Source organism: Drosophila santomea, chromosome 3L, assembly GCF_016746245.2.
Source record: "Drosophila santomea strain STO CAGO 1482 chromosome 3L, Prin_Dsan_1.1, whole genome shotgun sequence".
Classification (NCBI taxonomy): domain Eukaryota; kingdom Metazoa; phylum Arthropoda; class Insecta; order Diptera; family Drosophilidae; genus Drosophila; species Drosophila santomea.
In genome coordinates this window covers 101,958-121,089 of record NC_053018.2, presented here as the reverse complement: position 1 = coordinate 121,089, position 19,132 = coordinate 101,958, and the positions used below count along the sequence as shown (strand labels likewise).

The following is a 19,132-nucleotide window of genomic DNA, read 5'->3' as shown; positions in this document are numbered from 1 at the left end:
ATTGACATAAGATACATTATTGCAAATTGTTTCGATTTCATAATACATTTTTAACAACAAATTCTTGAGCGGCATTTTAGCCTGGTGCCAGAAAGTTGGGGGACTACGACTGCGATTGCTGTGCCATATACCATGGCCACATAGAATTGTATGTCGTCCCATACAGCCCCCATTCGAGTCGCCTGTCGCCACCCCTGATTTTAACATATTTCATTTAAATTTTTTGTGCATTTGTTTCACTTTTAGTTTTGCGGGAATCCTAGTCCGAATCGAATCCTGCTAAAAAGGATCAATGGCAAGCCATTTCTTCTTGCCCAACGGAAAATAAGGGAAAGCCTTTTCATGAGCCACGACTCGGAAAAGAGTTTTAACCATGACAAATAATCAATGAGAATTCAATTGTTCAGTTCGGTACGGAGTGGGGCTGAGCTAAAAGGCGCCGCGCAGCCAGGACAAATAGGCGGGTAAGTGGTCCTGGGAAGGCGGCGGAGTTAAATAATCAAGAAGGGTAGTATAATTTTCTTAGTCCGGGATAGGGCTGAGTTTGCGGATTTCTTAAATTTCCTTAAACGAAATAAGAATATTAGCATATTTGGTTTTTAATAGTTAGGGCCATTGAGGGTTTGTCAATTATAACAAATCAGATTCCTTATAGATATGGCCTCAAATAAACTATTTAAAATATGCATGTTGTAAATGCATTAAATACATTCAGCAAAATTCAAACTGTCTTGGATTTGAACATGCTGGAGCTCCGACATGGTCAACTTCATTTCCCCTTTGAACCTTTTGAAGTCTCCAGCGCATGTTTCATCCGACAGATAATCAGTAAGGATGTGCCAGGACTTGACTGTGTCTTACATGATTTAAATTTTTCGTCCATAGAACATTTTATGGGGTCCGTTGCTTAACGGTTGTTCTCGGGGATTCCACAAAGGAAATCTGGTGCTAAGAGCAATAACATTGGAACCAAAGATACCATCTGAAAATACAAGCAACCTTTGGTGATGATCTTCTACGAAACTTTAGGAACGAATCGTAAGTTTTTAATAGAATATTGACGATATGCAACCCAAACAATTACTTTGAAATACTTATAAAAATTGTGATTTATATACACATGATACTTAATGTTGTCATTTACTGTTAGAACAAAATATTATTATTATCAAATTATCCAAGGTATTACTTTAGTCGTTCATTTTCCGCCTTTCTGAACCGGTTCTTGAAGCTCCTTCGTCTGGATTGTGGCGCGTCTGTTGCAACAAGAAAATCATGTCCTTGTTAACACGCCATAAAAGCTGTCACTTCATGTATACGTCGATAAGTCGGGTTCAAGACACCAAATGTCGAGTGTCAAACGGGGAATCTCCGTCCTGCGAATGCTGCCAGAGTCGCAGAGAGAAGCAGACATTGCTTGGCTTCGATTCCAAGGAAGCAAAGGGCCGAACACAAAATGGTTTCGGGCCGCACCAAACCTTTTTCCACTTTATTACTTACAATTTATTGGAAGGACAACAAGGAGGGGACACACAGAAGACATGCTGGGAGCGACTCCCACAGAGCCGTAACAAGTCATCCGTAAATAAATACGAATAAAGGCTAATAGACGGCGGAACCAACACGAAAACTATGAAACTATCATTTTCCAATTCTTTGTAATATCGTCAAAAATGTACAAAAAAATATTACAGGGAACACGGACATGCTCAGATCGGCTCGGCTATTGGAAGATCAGAGAGGAGTTCCTCAGAAAGAACTTAAAAAAATCTTTTAACAAATTGGTTGAAATTGGCAAGTTTTCTTGCCAATATTCGACGAATCTAGCAAACCAATTTGATCTACGAGTAACGTTTATACATACATACATACATATAAAAAAGGAAAATTTCCGGAATCTAGAGGAGTTGCTTGGAAGTAACTAGTGTGCACTGGAGTTGCCTTTTTGAATTAGCAAAGCAGGAACAACCCTTTCGCAATAGCCCCTAGGCCCATAAATTATAAATTCCTTAGAAACGGGTTTTATTCCCCTTTTAAAAATAACATTAAACGAATTACAATGAATTATAACTCATAACTAATATGTGATTCTTGCCTTCCGAATTTTATTTTATTTATTTATATTGCATTCATTTAAGCCATTCAGTCTTTAAACGACTCTATTTTTCATGTTTTATTACCAATTTATTTTTGCTACGTGAATAAGCAATGACCAAGGCTATGTTCGTTCCCGGAAAGTGCACTGCATTAATTATGGCAATGTGTTTCATATATACATATGTATGTATGTACTTATGTATATACCCTGGCTCTCGTAGAGGCACTCACACACATTTATTTTATTTTTTGTTTTATTGACCAAACCTGAGAGAGTTGCAAGCAATAACTTTGCCCCACTGTTTTTATTCTATTTTTTATTTTAGCTCTGTTTTTATTAATGTTCGCTTACGGCTCATTTGGTCGCAAACTCTGCTGCGACTGACATTTAATTATTTTTCTGGACTTTACGATTTTTTTTCCATTTGCATTTGACTAAGTGCACTTTAGATGGGCGCGCAGGGGAGGAGAACGAGGAATGTCATGTTCAGAGGTCAATGCAGGCATAATTACCTCACTGACTGTAGACAGCTCGCTGTTAATATCTTGCTGACTTTTGGTCATGCTAGATTAACATTTTAATACGAATCGCAGCGACTCAATTAAGGCAACGGGGCGTATGGGAAATGCGCTTTGAAATAGGGCGAATTTCATCAGCACAAGGCCCTCGAGTCGATCGCGACCTCCGAACATGTACATGAACATACATATATCATATGTATGTAACTTTTCGGTACGGCTCAGTCACTTAGGATCTTAGTACGGAAGCTTATAAAAATTAGTGGATCCTACGATAAATCAAGCTGAGTGATAAATCCACTTGACATGCGGTTATGCGGTTTTTCCCCAAGAGGAATATTTTCACTCCGTGCTTACCAACGATCGGTGTAAATACTCAAATATCACATATCTCGTGTCGACTTATCGGACTGCCCAACAAATACATTGCGGTTATGTTTTGAGTTCTGGGTAAAAATTGTTGTTTACATTTCTACCATGCACATATCGGTATGAAAACGGATGTGATAAGTCCAGCCGGTTTCGGAATGCTTATGTGTTCAGGCCTACCAATACTTGCTGATATTTCGAATCAAATACGAACCATTGTCAAGCCATTTGGTTAAACCTCGGATAAGCTTACTAATACCTTCATTGGATTTAGAAAGAGGTATATATATGTCTTATAGCGCTTGAGGGTCGAGTAAGGTTAGGAATATTTTATGTACTGTAAGAAGTGCCTTCGTTTTTTTAATTATACACATTAGTGAACGACTATGTTTTAATACTTTTTACAGTTAATCAAATAGTATTAAACTTATTCATATATTTTTGCAGCCTTTCCAGGTTGGTTTGGGTGCATTGCAATATCTCTAAGCCGGCCAGTTAATCGTAATTTATACTTATTATTTAATTTATTAAAAAGACTTCACCGACTGCGAAAATTATCATAATCGATTGACGTCAGTTTGCTTTTGTTTTCGAAACGAATATTTGAAAAAAATGGGGTTATTGAGATCGATTTGTTTGTTGAGCTCCGTTTGGATCGTTAGTCGTTATTATTTGGTTTGTTTTGTTTGCTATCGAAATAATGTTTAAACCTGGCAGAGCTATTTTTACACTTAAAGTTGCGAATTTTGTAGTTGTTGGCCTCGACAGATTCGCGGAATTCATTTATCACAATCGAACATTTCGTTGCTATGGTTCAATTGTTTCGCAGCCAGTTCTTTTATCTAGTGCCGGAGGAAGTGCGAGCAAGACCTATGTGCGCGGCACATGTTATGATTATTTTTATGAAAATTAAAATGCGTTTGCGTGTTATTAGCCGGGGGAGAGTCAGACTCGCGTTGTGTGGCCCCTTCCTTCTTCCAGGAAACATTCGTTCATTGCCATTTTGGAAGACGCTGGTGATTTCGCCACCAACACGTTTCGGCTTTTCGATGATGAGGTAATCTTCTCTGACGGCAACATCGCGGCAGCTCAATTTGATTTTGCAATTAACAGTTGGGGCTATAGATTGCCAGCCCAACCCATCGTAATGCCATTCCCAGTGTTTGACTCACGGGTCGAGAACACTTCTAGCTGTACGACAACTCATACGCTTTCTGCACGCATCTAGGGCATCTTTACTCTTTATCAGGGGTATTAATATCAATATAAAATAAGTCATAAATTTCCATATTTAAAAACCATTTAGTGCAATGCAGCAACACAGTAAGCTAAAGTTTAAACTCCATCACCTCTCGTAAATCTGTTTCGTCTGGCAACAACACATTCATCTGGCTGTCAAGTGCAACCCGATACCGAGCGATTCGCAGGTTTCTGAATATTAATACATTCGATTAAGCGTATACGTATAAACACATTTCTGCTCCGGTTTCATCATCAGATATTCATCTCTCAAAAGGCGCGAGAATTTATTTTAAAAACGTTCTACAGAATTGCGTTTAAAAATAATACTGGAATGTGCAACTTGACAATGGTTCAACATAAATCAATTCTAGGCTAATTAAAAACATATTAATAGCGGCAAATAGGTATTTATTTACTGTTAAATATATTCATCGTGTATATTACCTGCGCTTTCACATACAAAAAATCGGTGCTGCTTCGGAGAGAAGCTCATAAATTACGAAAAAAAAACATTTTTGATAAATGCGTAAGAGGACGTCGACTTTTGATTAAAAATCTCTTTACATTCAAGGCAAATGTATTTGACAGATACCAGATACCAGTTCGACCTTCGTGCTCATTATCCATTCGCATGCAAATCGCCAGCCGTTAAGATAAATTGCGATGAAGTCCGGCATATTCCGGCTACAAAGACCGCAAAAACAAACCCCAAAAGAGGAAAGAGCCATTCGCAGTGCACTTGTTAATGAAGTTAACTATATTGTTGACTGCGATTCGGATATGGTGCAAGATCCAACTATGACCGCATATATATGTATGTATGTATGTAGATACAACTAAAGCGATATCCGCTGGCAAAAGACGAAACGAAAACAAATCGGGCAATAATAAACACATATCTGTGATGCTTCTCTGCGTCTAATGAGAACTAGAGCCCCGACTAAAATCTATTGACCCATAGCGATATCACTGCGTCGTAGGCTTGCGACTTGTACCGATGACGAATTATTTGACGTCAGCCAGTTCCGAGAACAATTTAGCGATATGGGTAAAAATAGCGCCCTGCAAAACAGAAATTCCGAACAACAACAATTATATTAATTAGGCAACTGCATTCTATTTGTTTATTGTTTCCGATACTGGTAAAGCACAATGTTGCGCTATATAGACAACTATTACGCTTTTGAAACTGAAATTACATAATAGTTGAGTAAGTCTATAAAGTTTTTGATTATATAAAAAATGTAAAGAAATCAGAACGGCCCAGGAAAGGTTTACCAATTTGTTGGGTTGTGGTCAACACCGCTGGTTGAGTTCAGTTGCTAGAATTGAAGACCATGTAATAATAATGTCCACCTTTTCGACTAATTATTTTTACTGAAATGCAGTTTTTTTCCAATATCCGATCCACATTTACAGTGTAGCCTTTGGCCTGGGGTTTTTCATTTTAAAAACAAGTTATAAAATGGGTTTGAACCGACGGTATTTCTATTTTAGTACTGATCGAAATTGGGCTGGAAAATTATTCGAGATGCGAACAAGATAAAAAGTGGTCGCCATGGTTTAGATTCTCCTTTTCGCCAGTTTTTCTCCGTTTTCTTGGCATTTATACAACAATTTAATTTGTAAATGTGTTTTCGTACTTTCACCTTTTTATTCATTATTTATACAAAATTTATTGTTGATCGGCTGACGAAATTTTTTGTAATTCACCAACGTGTTAGGGCGTGTTTGTTTGTTTCTGTTTTGGCTTTAGCTCTGTTCTCATTGACAGTCGCCGTGGCTCTTTGTGTTTTGATTACGCAAATTAAAAGCGTCTAGACAGGGCAGACGTATTGGGGGAGTGACCGGGGTAGGGTGGTGATAGGAGAAGGGATTGCGGTGTCGAGCAGTGACCGACTGAACTTGCCGTCTGTAATGCATCGTTATGTTCCCCACTTACATATGTATGTATTTATATAGCCGCTAGAGCCAAAGCCGACAGGTACATTTATACATAATACATAACTGAACAAGTATTATTTCTTTGCAATTTTTTCTTTAGGTAATATGTAATGTTTTGTAGTATACATGTAAGTAGAAATGTATGTATGTATAATTTGTGAATTTGCAACGTTGATAAAACCAGCCGGCAAAGAAAACAAAACAAAAGTCGAGTAAAGCAAATATAATGAAGTCATATTTTTTAATTGACGGATTATGATTATATAACATATTAAGGACGATCAGAAGCTGCATAGGACACTGTCATTTGTATTAAATCACATCTATATACTTTTATTGTAATTTTTGTCGATCCAGTCGAATTTTGCGTAGTTTCGCAGAACATGTACCTCCTACATGGATGATGTAGCATCCAGCCTTCTGATGGGTCAACAACCTTTTGGAAAAAGAGAGAAGCATCGAGAAATCATCGAGTATCGATAAATAAACGTCTGTGCATCTTCCTTTCGTCGCTGAAGAAAACGGTTGTTTTTCGTGGTAATGAGGTCAAAGAAATAACCGAAAAATTGTGAAAAGTGTATACAAAAGTAGGGGAAAGTCGGTGCACACGGATATTCATCGAAATATGTAAGTTTTATTTATATTTGTAAACTTTTTGTTGTCGCATTTCGTCAGTTCATTGCCTCTCACCAATACCACTATTTTATCATTGTGTGTGTGTAAATCAGAGAGTTAATAAAGCGATCCTACAGTTATTTTTAAAAGTATAATTTCATAATAAATAAGAAAAAAGTAAAAAGCTGTTAAAGAACCCGCTTGTTGTAATAATAATATATTTCGTATAGAAGGGTTAAAGAGAATTTTTTTGCCTAATTTGGCAAAACGTAAACATACACATATCCGTATGTACCTCTATAATGTAGCATCCAGCTTTCTAACACGGTCAACTTTTTGCAAGAGAGGAAAAAAACCATCGAGTATCGGGTCGGATGATGTAGCATCCAGCCTTCTGATGGGTCAACAACCTTTTGGAAAAAGAGAGAAGCATCGAGAAATCATCGAGTATCGATAAATAAACGTCGGCTATGTTAAATCGTCTGTGCATCTTCCTTTCGTCGCTGAAGAAAACGGTTGTTTTTCGTGGTAATTAGGTCAAAGAAATAACGGAAAAGTTGTGAAAAGTGTATACAAAAGTAGGGGACAGTCGGTGCACACGGATATTCATCGAAATATGTAAGCTTTATTTATATTTGTAAACTTTTTGTTGTCGCATTTCGTCAGTTCATTGCCTCTCACCAATACCACTATTTTATCATTGTGTGTGTGTAAATCAGAGAGTTAATAAAGCGATCCTACAGTTATTTTTAAAAGTATAATTTCATATTAAATAAGAAAAAAAGTAAAAAGCTGTTAAAGAACCCGCTTGTTGTAATAATAATATATTTCGTATAGAAGGGTTAAAGAGAATTTTTTGCCTAATTTGGCAAAACGTAAGCATACACACATCCGTATGTACCTCTATAATGTAGCATCCAGCTTTCTAACACGGTCAACTTTTTGCAAGAGAGGAAAAAAACCATCGAGTATCGAGTATCGGGTCGGCCATGTTAAGCTATCTGTGCACCTTTCTTTCGTCGCTGAAGAAAATGGTTGTTTTTCGTGGTAATTAGGTCAGAGAAATAACGGAAAAGTTGTGAAAAGTGTATACAAAAGTAGTGGAAAGTCGGTGCACACGGATATTCATCGAAATATGTTAGTTTTATTTATATTTGTAAACTTTTTGTTGTCGCATTTCGTCAGTTCATTGCTTCTTACCAATACCACTATTCTATTTGTGTGTGTGTAAATCAGAGAGTTAATAAGCGATCTTACAGTTTTGTTAACACATACATATGTACATACGTGTGTACATCCAGCATGGATGATGGAGCTTCCAGTTTTCCAACAGGTCAATCGTTGCATAGGGATATTCATCGAAATATGTAAGTTTTATTTATATTTGTAAACATTTTGTTGTCGCATTTCGCCAGTTCATTGCTTAGTGTGAGGGTACTCAAAAGAGTTAAACAAGCTATCATAGAGTTGCGTTCAAATGAGTAATCTCATAATAAATATATTAAAATAAAGCGAAAAGCAGTGAAAGAACCCGCTTAATAATGTAATAATACACATTAATCTATTTTGTATAAAGGGATGAAAGAGTAATTTTACCTAATTAATTTTTTATTTTAAATAGTATTCCTTATAATTGCGTATAGTCGTGCTACAGCATTCTAAGAAACGTTTTGTTGCAGTTGAGTTCAATCTATTCGTCAAATAACGAAGGGATAGCGACCTGCGACATCAAACTGACCCCAGACAGCTGTTAAGTATCCTCGGGTATACCGAGTTCGATGACCGCCCTCTCAGGCGCACTTTATTACAGGATAATTGAATATGTGCGATGATAATTTAATTTTACACTTTATAAACACAAACTGCACATTACCCCCTCTCCTTTTCCATCCTGCTTGCGTGGGATACATGTACAATAGACCGTTAGCCGGACTTGATTGAGGACTAACAACCAAACAATAAATCAAGCAATAGTTGGTTGTTGATGAAGCCACGGATTTTGTTTCTTTGAAACTTCGTAGAAAGCTAAACAAAATATGGTATAATAAGTATCTATCTAGCTTAGAAAGGATCATATTACTATGTAACTGAATTCCCAAATTAATAATGATTCAGAAAGGTTTAGCCTGTTTCGTTATAAGTCAGAAATCGTGTTTTATTCGAGATCGTTGTAATTCTTTACATTGAAGATTGAATTGACGAGTCGAGTTGAACGCCAAAGTGGCGGTTGCGAAGCAACTCTTATGGACATATGTATGTGCATATATAAACATATTACCTACGACAACTGTCATTTGTATAATCTACATATTTGTATGTATTTGTGGGATTGTTGTCTTGGATAGTCTGCTGTTGTTGCCTTTGTTTTGGTTCCCTGTGTGTTTTTGTTTGTCTTTCATGTTATTATTACAGTCGTGTTAAGCGCCTTATCGGCGGCGCCTCCAGAAAATATGTCACACGTACGCGTCAAAAATTTCCCAAGAATAAACCGCAATATCAGCATGATGCGCCTGATATAATACTGTAATGCGGGGTGGCACCATAGGCTGTTATGCGGTATGGGTCGGCCTTGGGGAAATAAGCCATTCGAATTTTAATAATTTAAAAATATGAGAAAACATAAATAAAAAAACCAACAATATCCCATTTCATATTCAATAACAATAAGAAAAACTATATAAAAATATTTTAAAACTATTTAATGCTGTTGATTTCCAAATCCGGAATTCCTAACTAAATTGTTTTCGCCACATCCAAATCGAGTAAGCAAAAACATAAATAAGCTTATTACAGCATAAAACGGTTATCCCCATGAAAATACATAGACATATGGATAATGAAACCAAACGCACATGTATAAACCACAACAATGTGTATAAAAAACCATTCGCAATCGCTATTTTTGCATTTGATTAACATTTCATTTTGATTTTTATTATACCACAACCAGCATTCCCCGCTTTATGGTCTACGTGATAATCAGAAATATGGTCTATTATTGCGACCACCCACAGTTCAGCATATAACAATGATAAACGATGTTCATATATATTCGATTATGTGTCTATGTGTAACATTCTAAATATGGTTTAGGTGCTATATTTTTTTACATGGGACTCGTACACGGTACACCGAACTCGTGCGTGTGAAGTAATACTACTATTAAAAAATGTTTCCTTTTATTTTCTTATTTTATTATCTGTGGTGTTATAAGTAATGGAAGATGACAATTTATTGAGAATGTGTGAACGGCGTGTCTGTAAAAAAAATAATAATAGATCAATTATTTCAGTTTCAAGCTTTACGTCATGAAATATACATACATATATACATATATCCAATTTCATAAAAAAATGTACTTTAAGTTCTATAAGTAATTTATATCATTAAGTTAAATTCCTTTAAATTAAATATTATTGACATTATTTTCTTTGAATGTGAGGTATTATTTTGTTGTTCCCAAAGTTGTTAGTTTTGTTTAATATTGACCTTTTACTGCGCGATATTACTCAATCATTTTCCCGCCATAACAACTGTATTGGTCGCAATGTCATCATATCACTATTTAGTTGACGACTGAACTGGTTGGTTAATTATTTAGTTATTTATTAATAAACTCACGTCAGACGCATGTACTGGGCACGGGAGCAATTAAGCGATTGTCAACAACACAATTGAATAATAACATATAATTGATGGCTTACAACCAAGTCGCGTTACGATAGATGCTATCGGGACAAGGCTGCTCAAGATATGTGTTTGGATAATACTAAGTTGGCGTTTCCGCGAAATTTGGTGGGCGTTATGATAGTATAAAATAAAAAAGGGCTGGCCAAAACCCACATATTGTTTAGTAAAACCTGCACTCGAAAGGAACTCTACTAAAAATGAAACTAGCAATGTTTTCGTGGATTACTTGTGCGATGCTTTGGGTAAGTTCTCAAGTCTGAAACTAAATTTTCCGAGAAAAGTAGAACTAACTATTAAAAATCGTGAGGCCCTTACTTTTTGTCTTAAGCTGATCCTGTTCGGAGTTATTAAAATACCCATTGATTTATTGTGTATTAACCACGCTCCTTTCTATTAGAGCATCGCAGAGGCTCAGTCCCAAGTCCCAGGTCAACCCGAGGCTATAGGTGCCGCCCAAGGGGGCCTGGGCGCAGCAGCGGGGGCGGGCGGACATCTTGGAGCCCTCGGCGGCGGGGCGTCCAAAGCCGTTGAGGACGGGCCTGGAGCTGGGATGGACGCCGGCATTGGAGTGGGCGCCGAGATGGGTGCCAGTGCACGTGTTGGAGGATCTGGCGGTAGACGCTAAAGACGGTCCTTCAGTTTGACATTTCATTAGCTTACTTTGCTTTTTGTTCTGGCCGCTAACACTTGTGCATCGGGAAATAACTCCCAGAAAAAGGGGCCCGACACTACAGAACTTGTAATTAATTACGGCTGGTTGTAAAATAATGTCAAATTTTGTTTATCGCACACTCCGCACAGTTGTCGGCGCCAGATTTTTTTGGAGCTCAGTGTCATAATTGATTTGAAATCGCGGTTCGTCGCCACGTAATGGTCACACACACTCTGCAAATCGGCTCACTTCAAGTAAATTCGAAATCAAATCAAAAGCGAATCGCTTTGGCAGCTTAAATTCCATTTAATGCCCCTTAATGAAATACTCCTTAAAATCTACCGATTGTATCGCAGGTGTGTGTATGCGCCTGGAGGCAAAAACAGAAATAGAAGCGAATGTTAAAAATATCAAAAGCATTTCCACATAAATCAAGTGATCAATAAATAAGTAAAATATGACAGGCACCGACCTCAGCAACAACAATTTAAAAAAGATGAAATACAGAAAGTGAAAGAGGGGGTTTGGTTGGTTTTGTTTGCACATGCTGTAGGTAATGGGTTTGACTAATGTGTCACAAGAAAATCCGTGCATGTTTGCGGATGAGGAAGGCAGGATTTTATAACAATTACAATAACAAGGTGCTTATGTATTACAAAAAATTATTGTTAAGAGCTATGCAAGTTCGGGTAATGTCTATTGCACTACATCAATTTTTTTGATGTACCTAAAGGTAACATAAGTTTCCCAACACTTGTATAAATTGTGTTCCATTTATACATGGCAACAGAGCTTTGCCCTGCATAAGAAAACTGTCCTTGACACGGGCCACGTTGTGTGAACTTACCTGTCTGGCCACAAGCCCTTGAAGATAAAAATTCCTTCACCTGCCCACCCACTTACCAGTACCCCCTCCTTCGGCGGTGAACTTAAGAGTGGTCAGGTGTAAGGCGCCGATGTGCTGATATAACTGCCAATAACGATTTCGGCGCAGTGAGACAGTGTTGGGGAAAATAAGAGAGCCCTGGCCCGACTGTATACTACAGTATGAGAGGGTATGTAATATTAGTGTAATGGAAAGCTTAACAAAATTTCAAGTCGCGTATATTGAATGTAACAATGGTATTATTTAATAAGCTGTAAGTGCGGACCCTTTTCAACATATTGGTCTCAGACGCGGTTGTCTAAAGAGGTAATTCAAACCAATTTGGGTAGACTCGCAAAGTGATTCGCTCGAGCGGTGCCAATTAACAGTAAGAGTGCGCGGACCAATATGCCCGATCCCCATTTAGAAACTTCAATTTGCGCTCGTGCAATTGAAGAACGGATACGGTGCTTTTTGGTTTAAAAATAGCCATTTCAATATTTATTTTTAGTCAATCCCCCTTGGTCCCCTTACCAGATACTCTGTTTACTCGTGCTTCCGTCGCCGCTTCTCACTTTGATGTTTATTTTTAAACCCCACCAAATGCTTGAAATCATTTTAAAGCTAAGTGTTTTTTTTGGTGCTTCAACCCAAGAATACAAAACGGTTAAAGACCAGAATATACTTGAACTAGGTATTGCTAATTGAGTTTATTGTGTGCTGAATTATTTATAATTTGTTGATGACTCAACGACGCACTTAGGTTAGTTTGCTTATAAGCATAAAGACAATAATAGTTTGCTTTACAGGTATAATCAATTATTGCTTGTTATTACTAACTGTTCAAATTTTTTTTGTTTAAGTCTTAAGGGCTTTTTGACTTAATTAAATATTTTTCTGTTATTAGACTTAATTTGGTCACCAATTCGAATTGGCAATTTTTTTTAACTTCATTTATTCATAAATATATTCTTTTTTTGGTTATCTGAAATAAATTGTTTTGTATCTGCAATAAATGTTTCGCAGTATGCTTTTATATGATAATCTTATAAAAGATGATATTCATTCCATGTTTTTATTTCTTGGTTATTTCTTCAATAAATAATCCCAACATTGTTCCTACCGAGGCAGTCCTCGTCAACATGACCTTCAGTCATTATCGGTGCACCAAGAAATACAATGACATTACTTGTTAAATTCTTCATGTTATGTGCTGGATTGCTAGACTGTATTATATATTTGTGAACAGAAATTGGATGATATAAATAAGTGCCTACTGCATTTGTATTGGCAGCAAAGAGCTTAATAAACGACTGTTACGCTGATAGCATGAATGAAATATGCCGGTCGCCCAAAGGCAACCTGTTGAGTTTATGCTTTTGTAGATTAGCTTGCTATTCTCTTTTCCTTGCTCTTTCTTTTTGACACGCGCGAATTCAATTGTTTATATTTCGCTTTGGCTCCCCGAAACTTATCAACGACCTTATCTATCGCTGGCATTAAAACTTTCCGAAGTCGCTGATGATGGTTTACGATCATTGAACAAAAACATGAAACTGATTCGAGGTGAAAGAACTTTTCGCGGGTGTGTGAGACTACCGATCATGCGCTCTGTCGGGGGAAGCTCTGTTTAGAAAGCCACTTAAATAAATACCTGCCTAAATAAAAGCTCCCTCCTTCATTATGACAAGTGCGTTACGTTTTCCAGTTTGTGCCCCGATTTCTTGGTATTCTGTTTATTTTGAAATTTTGTAAGAGACTAAATATTTTATAAAATCATAATAAATAATATATTTTATTTTTTTGTATGCCATGACTTTGTTTCAAAGCTTTTAGTTAGAAAACTTGTGATTGCAAATTTTTTATCACTTCTGGGAAGAGAAAAATTGGATTAAAGTCTGGCCGTATTATTTGTTGAACTCATTGGGCTTTCTCGAATTTAGTGAGTCTCTTTTGTAAGAGACTAAATATTTTATAAAATCATAATAAATAATATATTTTATTTTTTTGTATGCCATGACTTTGTTTCAAAGCTTTTAGTTAGAAAACTTGTGATTGAAAATTTTTTATCACTTCTGGGAAGAGAAAAATTAGATCAAAGTCTGGCCGTATTATTTGTTGAACTCATTGGGCTTTCTCGAATTTAGTGAGTGGCACCGCCGGTTCCACCGATATCGGCGATTTGTCGTGGTGCGGAGGAGGTGGTCTGTGTTTTGTCATCCGGTGACTGGCACATGGAGCGATCACTTGATGGCACGTGAACGCCTTTTGAAGGCTTTCGACGCAATCGCGAAATGGGAAAATCCACTTCAGAGAATTTAGTCGAGTTGGGCTGCCTGGCGCTTGTTATATTTGCATAAATATTTTCTGCCCGCTCACTGGCCTTTTGCTCATGAGTTTTCAATGACTGTGTAGTATTGCGCTCTGTATTCAGCGTGTGTGCGGTGTATTATTGCATTTTGGTTTGCGCTTAGTCAAACATTCGAATGCAACAGAAGATCTCAGCATTTTTTGCTATTACAGTTAAAAATGTATTTTGATTTCGGGGTTGTCAATTGTGGCCCCTTTTGATGCTTAGGAAACCTTTTAATTGTTTTAACCTATCTAAACGAAGATCTCGTTTTGTTTTACAAGTATTTTGTTTTTCTTTTCATCATTGTAGTAAAATGCCAGCTTCATTTTTTTTTATTTTAAGGAAAAAGGTTTAGTAATAATGGTTCTAAAACCAAATATATTTTTATTTCTATTTTCCAAGGCGTCTCACGCAATCGTGAGACGAAATCACTAGTACGCCTCGTGGGTGCTTTATTAAAGGCACTCCAAGCATTACTCATACGTCACGTTGTACACACGGCCAGACTTCCTTTCAAAGTGTTCCCTAGAAGCCATCAGTGTGTTCCCATATCCAATTTCGTATGACGCTTGCTGATCAATAGAAAGCGTCGAACGCCGACGCCCAAGTTAAATAACCGTTTGTATATGCACCACCTAACAACCAATACTTTCATTCGGCCCCCACCCACTACCGTGGGCTACAAAGTCTGGCCATCTGTTTTGATGTCGGATGTGAACATAAGCGGATGAGCGGACATAAACAGTCGTGGACATATAGATGCACACACAAAAAAATGCACGCCCATTTTGGAATGCCACCTCAAAACCTGGAAATTTGGATTACTAGGTCTTCGTTTAAATATCCAACCAACAATGTTATCAAACAAAATCCATTTCATACCGCGATATTAAGAAAGTCAGTGTCCAAAATTTTAAAATAATTTTGTTGAATTCTTTATCGTATATGTATTTATATCATTTTTCTGCGAGTGCTGATTTCCTTCCACGTGCTGCTCCGTTTTTGTTTGACCGCACGCGCAAAACTTTGCTGCCATATGCAAGACATCAAGCGAATTAATGGGCCGGCCATGGGCAATCCGAGATGATCCGTTCGATACTGGATGAAGGCATCTTTGGCGCTGATGCCGATGAGTTTTGCCAGCGGTGGGCGGATAAAAAAGCGTTTCGTTCCATTTTTAGACTGCATACAGAACGCTGCTCCCTTTCGGCTACTACTCTGATTTCCCTTGACTACTGTGCGCTGTCCCAGTCTGGCGATCTGGTGTTTACGCGAATTCCATTCCAATACAATACAATACAATGCAATATCTAGTTCGGAGGCCGTCGCCCCCTTTTGGGCATACAAGGTATCGTATTCTGCTTACCCAACAGCGATGTTTCGTTTTTATTTTTTTTCTGTAGCGCGTGTGCAGGTTGTTTGATTTATTTGCTGACTTTGTCTACATTTGTCTGGATGGAGTTGTGTGCAGGGAACGGGCAGTCGGTGATGATTATCCCATCCACGATTTTGCCAATTTGGCGCGGCTTCGTAAATTTTATTTAGCAATCATCATAAATTTTACCAGAGTTGGTCAAAAGTTGAACTAGTTTATATTCGAGAAAATGTGTTTGGTCAGTGATCTGATTTACAAAAGTTTCTGATATCATGCCATTTCCAAAAAGTAGGAATAAATATAAATTGTTATAGGAAAGAAAATTTTTTTTTTTTTTAATGATGCTGATAATAAATATTTATTATTTAAAAATTTATACGAGATCAGCTTAAAGTCCAGCTTTTTAAAATTCGCCCGAGTCTAGTGAGTTGTGTTAACTGCTGTAAAGTAATTTCTGTGCACTTTTTTAAAGCACTGAGAGGCACAACTGTAATGTAAGTTTATTGCCACCGGTATTGGCCAATTTGTGACGAGTGCTCAGTACACGTCATCCTCTTGTCACATTATAAATTTTTGCCTGGATCTCAGCTAAGATATATGAAAAATCATTTAAATGATTTTGTGGCTGCTGTGACGGGTAAACAAAAGCGTTATTAGTTTAGCATTGCTTTTTTTTTTCTTCATCGTTGGTTTTGTTATTTATTTAATGTTTAATTTTGTTTGTTTTCGTTGCTGGTTTGTTTCTGTCCGATCAGGCACGTGCCATCGCACAAAATACTATCGACCCCTTGCATATTGGGAAACCAAATCAACCTAAAGTGAGCGTCTGTCATCGCTTTTAAATGGGCAAAATGGTTGAAAATTTCATTTTCTGTTTCGTCACCTTAACTTTTGGTCTTTCTTATCTTAATCTGACGTCAGTGCAATTATTCTTCTTAACCATGGCGATATGATTGTTTATATTCGCATATTATGGGGCGCATGAAGTGGGAAAAATTGTGATTTAATCAAGTCACACGAACATTGATCACGAGTTCATATTATGGTTACGTTATTAATTTCGTCAGAGTTGCTGGAAGTCTCTTTTCGACTTGGGAAGTTCCCCGAATGTGTTAGTTGGCTGCATAATGGTTTAATGGTAAATATAGCTAAAAAAAAAAAACGGCTTATATGACAAGTCAACTAAGTTGAAGTAAAGTAATATTGTATAAAGTTATATCTATAAACTATATCTCTCTCTTCCGCCCTATTCCATCTTAATTTAGTTTTAGCCTAATCAAACAAATATTAGCTACAAGAGAAATCACGTACAAATAATTAAATAACTCGCTTCCTAATTACGTCAGAGCCGAAAATTTCTTCGCATCTTTATAACCGTTACTCTTAGATTTTGTTGTTGTTGAATTCTATATTTTTTTCTTGCCAATTTCTATCGATTGTTGGCACACAAAATGTTGCAATTTCTTGATCGCACTCTCAATAGCTGAGTACCTAATGGTCGAGGAACTCGACTACATCTTGTTGTTCACTTCTTTTTGAGGGAATTTAATAATCGTATAGACAAAACTGTATGCAGAGAAAAAAGAATGAAAAACAAAAACAAAGGCGACGACCACAACAAAAATAATAATAAAAAACAGGCACGAAAAAGAACAAACGCGGCAAGAGAAATGTGCGATAGCGTTAAATAATTTTTTTTTAAGAGCTCTGCATAAAAGGTTGGTAAAGGGGGTGGTTAGATGGTGAGTACAAACACACATAAATAACAGAATGGAAAACTCAAGCACTCAATCTTTCAGTTGCTCGTTTGGCCTTCTTAGTTTACTAATCAGCGGCACGTGTTATTTTTGCAACAATGTGACAATTTCCTTCTCTGTCTGCCGATCCAAACACATTCCCGTATTCGTTTGTTCTCCACCGTACTCCCGTGACATATCATTACCTCTTTCTTTATCGTTGTTTTCTTCAGTTGCATGAGTTATAATAAAGGGTACGTTAGTTGTTGTTGGAGCTGCTGGACTCTACGTTCTTTTTATATTTTTAAAAGACATGATTTATTTCACTACCAAACAAGAGAAAACGCAATAGTTCAGATACATTTAGTCATCTAGTTCGCATCTAGTTCGATAGTTCCGAAACGTTTTCTCTTGTTTTTGGTTTGGTTTGCATGCCGGTTATAGGTAGTTTACTGGCCCGCTGTGTCCGATTTTTAAATGAGTCAAGTGTATCTGCTCTGCTTTCCATCTGTTTTCCATCTGTTCTCCTCCATTCATTATAGTCATCAGCGGCGCCATTATTATTATCATTACCATCGGACCAGAGAGGTCCAATCAAAAATTGCAAACATACATGGATGTAGTAGCTACTATGCAGTTCAAGTCCGGAATTGGGTGCTTTACGGCGGTTTCTATCAGATCTATAATTATTTGACTAGATCAGTAATCTGAAACAGTGGACTATAATGTAACAAGAATGGGAAATGTTATAGCTTTAGAATGCAAGACTGATTTTATCTTACCATTGATTGATCTTTTGACTCTTTAATTGCTGGACAAATCGCGGAGCGGTCGACAGATCATTAAAAGTTAATTTTTGCCTAGCAGCAGCAGCATATTATTGTATCGCATCGCATAGTCAGGGATGGAGAAGATTAATGATGGTGTAAATGTTTTTTTCTGTTAATTTACTGACACGTGGAGAAATCTAAGGAATGTAGGTTGACTTCAACAGGTTCAAGAAATTGAATTGTAAAAAGATACACGCTTAGGCCCCGTGTTTAAATATACATAGAATTTTAGACAATCAATAGTAATTCACTATATTTTTGCAAATTATAAATTAAAAAAATTTTTTTGCGTTTATAAATTTTAAAATTTTTTTAATGTAAGCTTCCTGTGTGTGGATACCACCAGCACCAGCCAATTTAGTTGCTGAAACTTGTTGCTGCCAGCATCTCTTGCCCAAAACCGGCGCAAGGCAGTACGCGTCGGAATAGCCGGTGAACTGGGAATCCAGATAAAGACTTGGTGGCGGTGCGACACCCACCGACATGATATACCAGACTTCCCTCCCACGCAGTCGTGACCGGCGGCGACTTGTTTGCTTTGGCACCACTGGCACTGCAACTGCAAAAACATTACTCCCCAGCACCGCCATTTCCATTCTCTCCTTGACTGCCTCTACTTTGAGTGTTTTATTTCTCTGGGCTCTTTCCGTCGCCCGCTGAACTGGTCCGCATGCGACATTTTGTATGCCAATCACATTCCACGGCAGCTGACTCACGCAGCTGCTGCTTTTCGCATCCGGACTGCGTTGGCAGCCATAGTGCCTCAGTGCCTTTAACTCGACACCACCAGCCACCATATACCCCAGGATTCAATCCGCAACTCACGTGGACGCTATTCGCGCCTA

General features: G+C 37.4%; 1 protein-coding gene across 1 annotated transcript; it reads left to right on the top strand.

Moving 5' to 3' along the window:
• Nucleotides 1–10,645: 10,645 nt before the first annotated feature.
• LOC120448600 (glycine-rich protein 5) lies at nucleotides 10,646–11,604 on the top strand. The gene is made up of 2 exons (XM_039630701.1): nucleotides 10,646–10,718; nucleotides 10,874–11,604. The coding sequence occupies exons 1-2, from the start codon at nucleotides 10,674–10,676 to the stop codon at nucleotides 11,099–11,101; spliced, it is 273 nt and encodes a 90-aa protein (XP_039486635.1). The 5' UTR covers nucleotides 10,646–10,673; the 3' UTR covers nucleotides 11,102–11,604.
• Nucleotides 11,605–19,132: the final 7,528 nt, after the last annotated feature.

What these genes read in the sequence shown, in the direction of transcription:
- LOC120448600 (XM_039630701.1), top strand. Translation starts at nt 10,674, where the DNA reads ATGAAACTAGCAATGTTTTCGTGGATTACTTGTGCGATGCTTTGG. An exon ending in TTACTTGTGCGATGCTTTGG is followed by an intron (nt 10,719 to 10,873) that starts GTAAGTTCTCAA and finishes CCTTTCTATTAG; the next exon opens with AGCATCGCAGAGGCTCAGTC.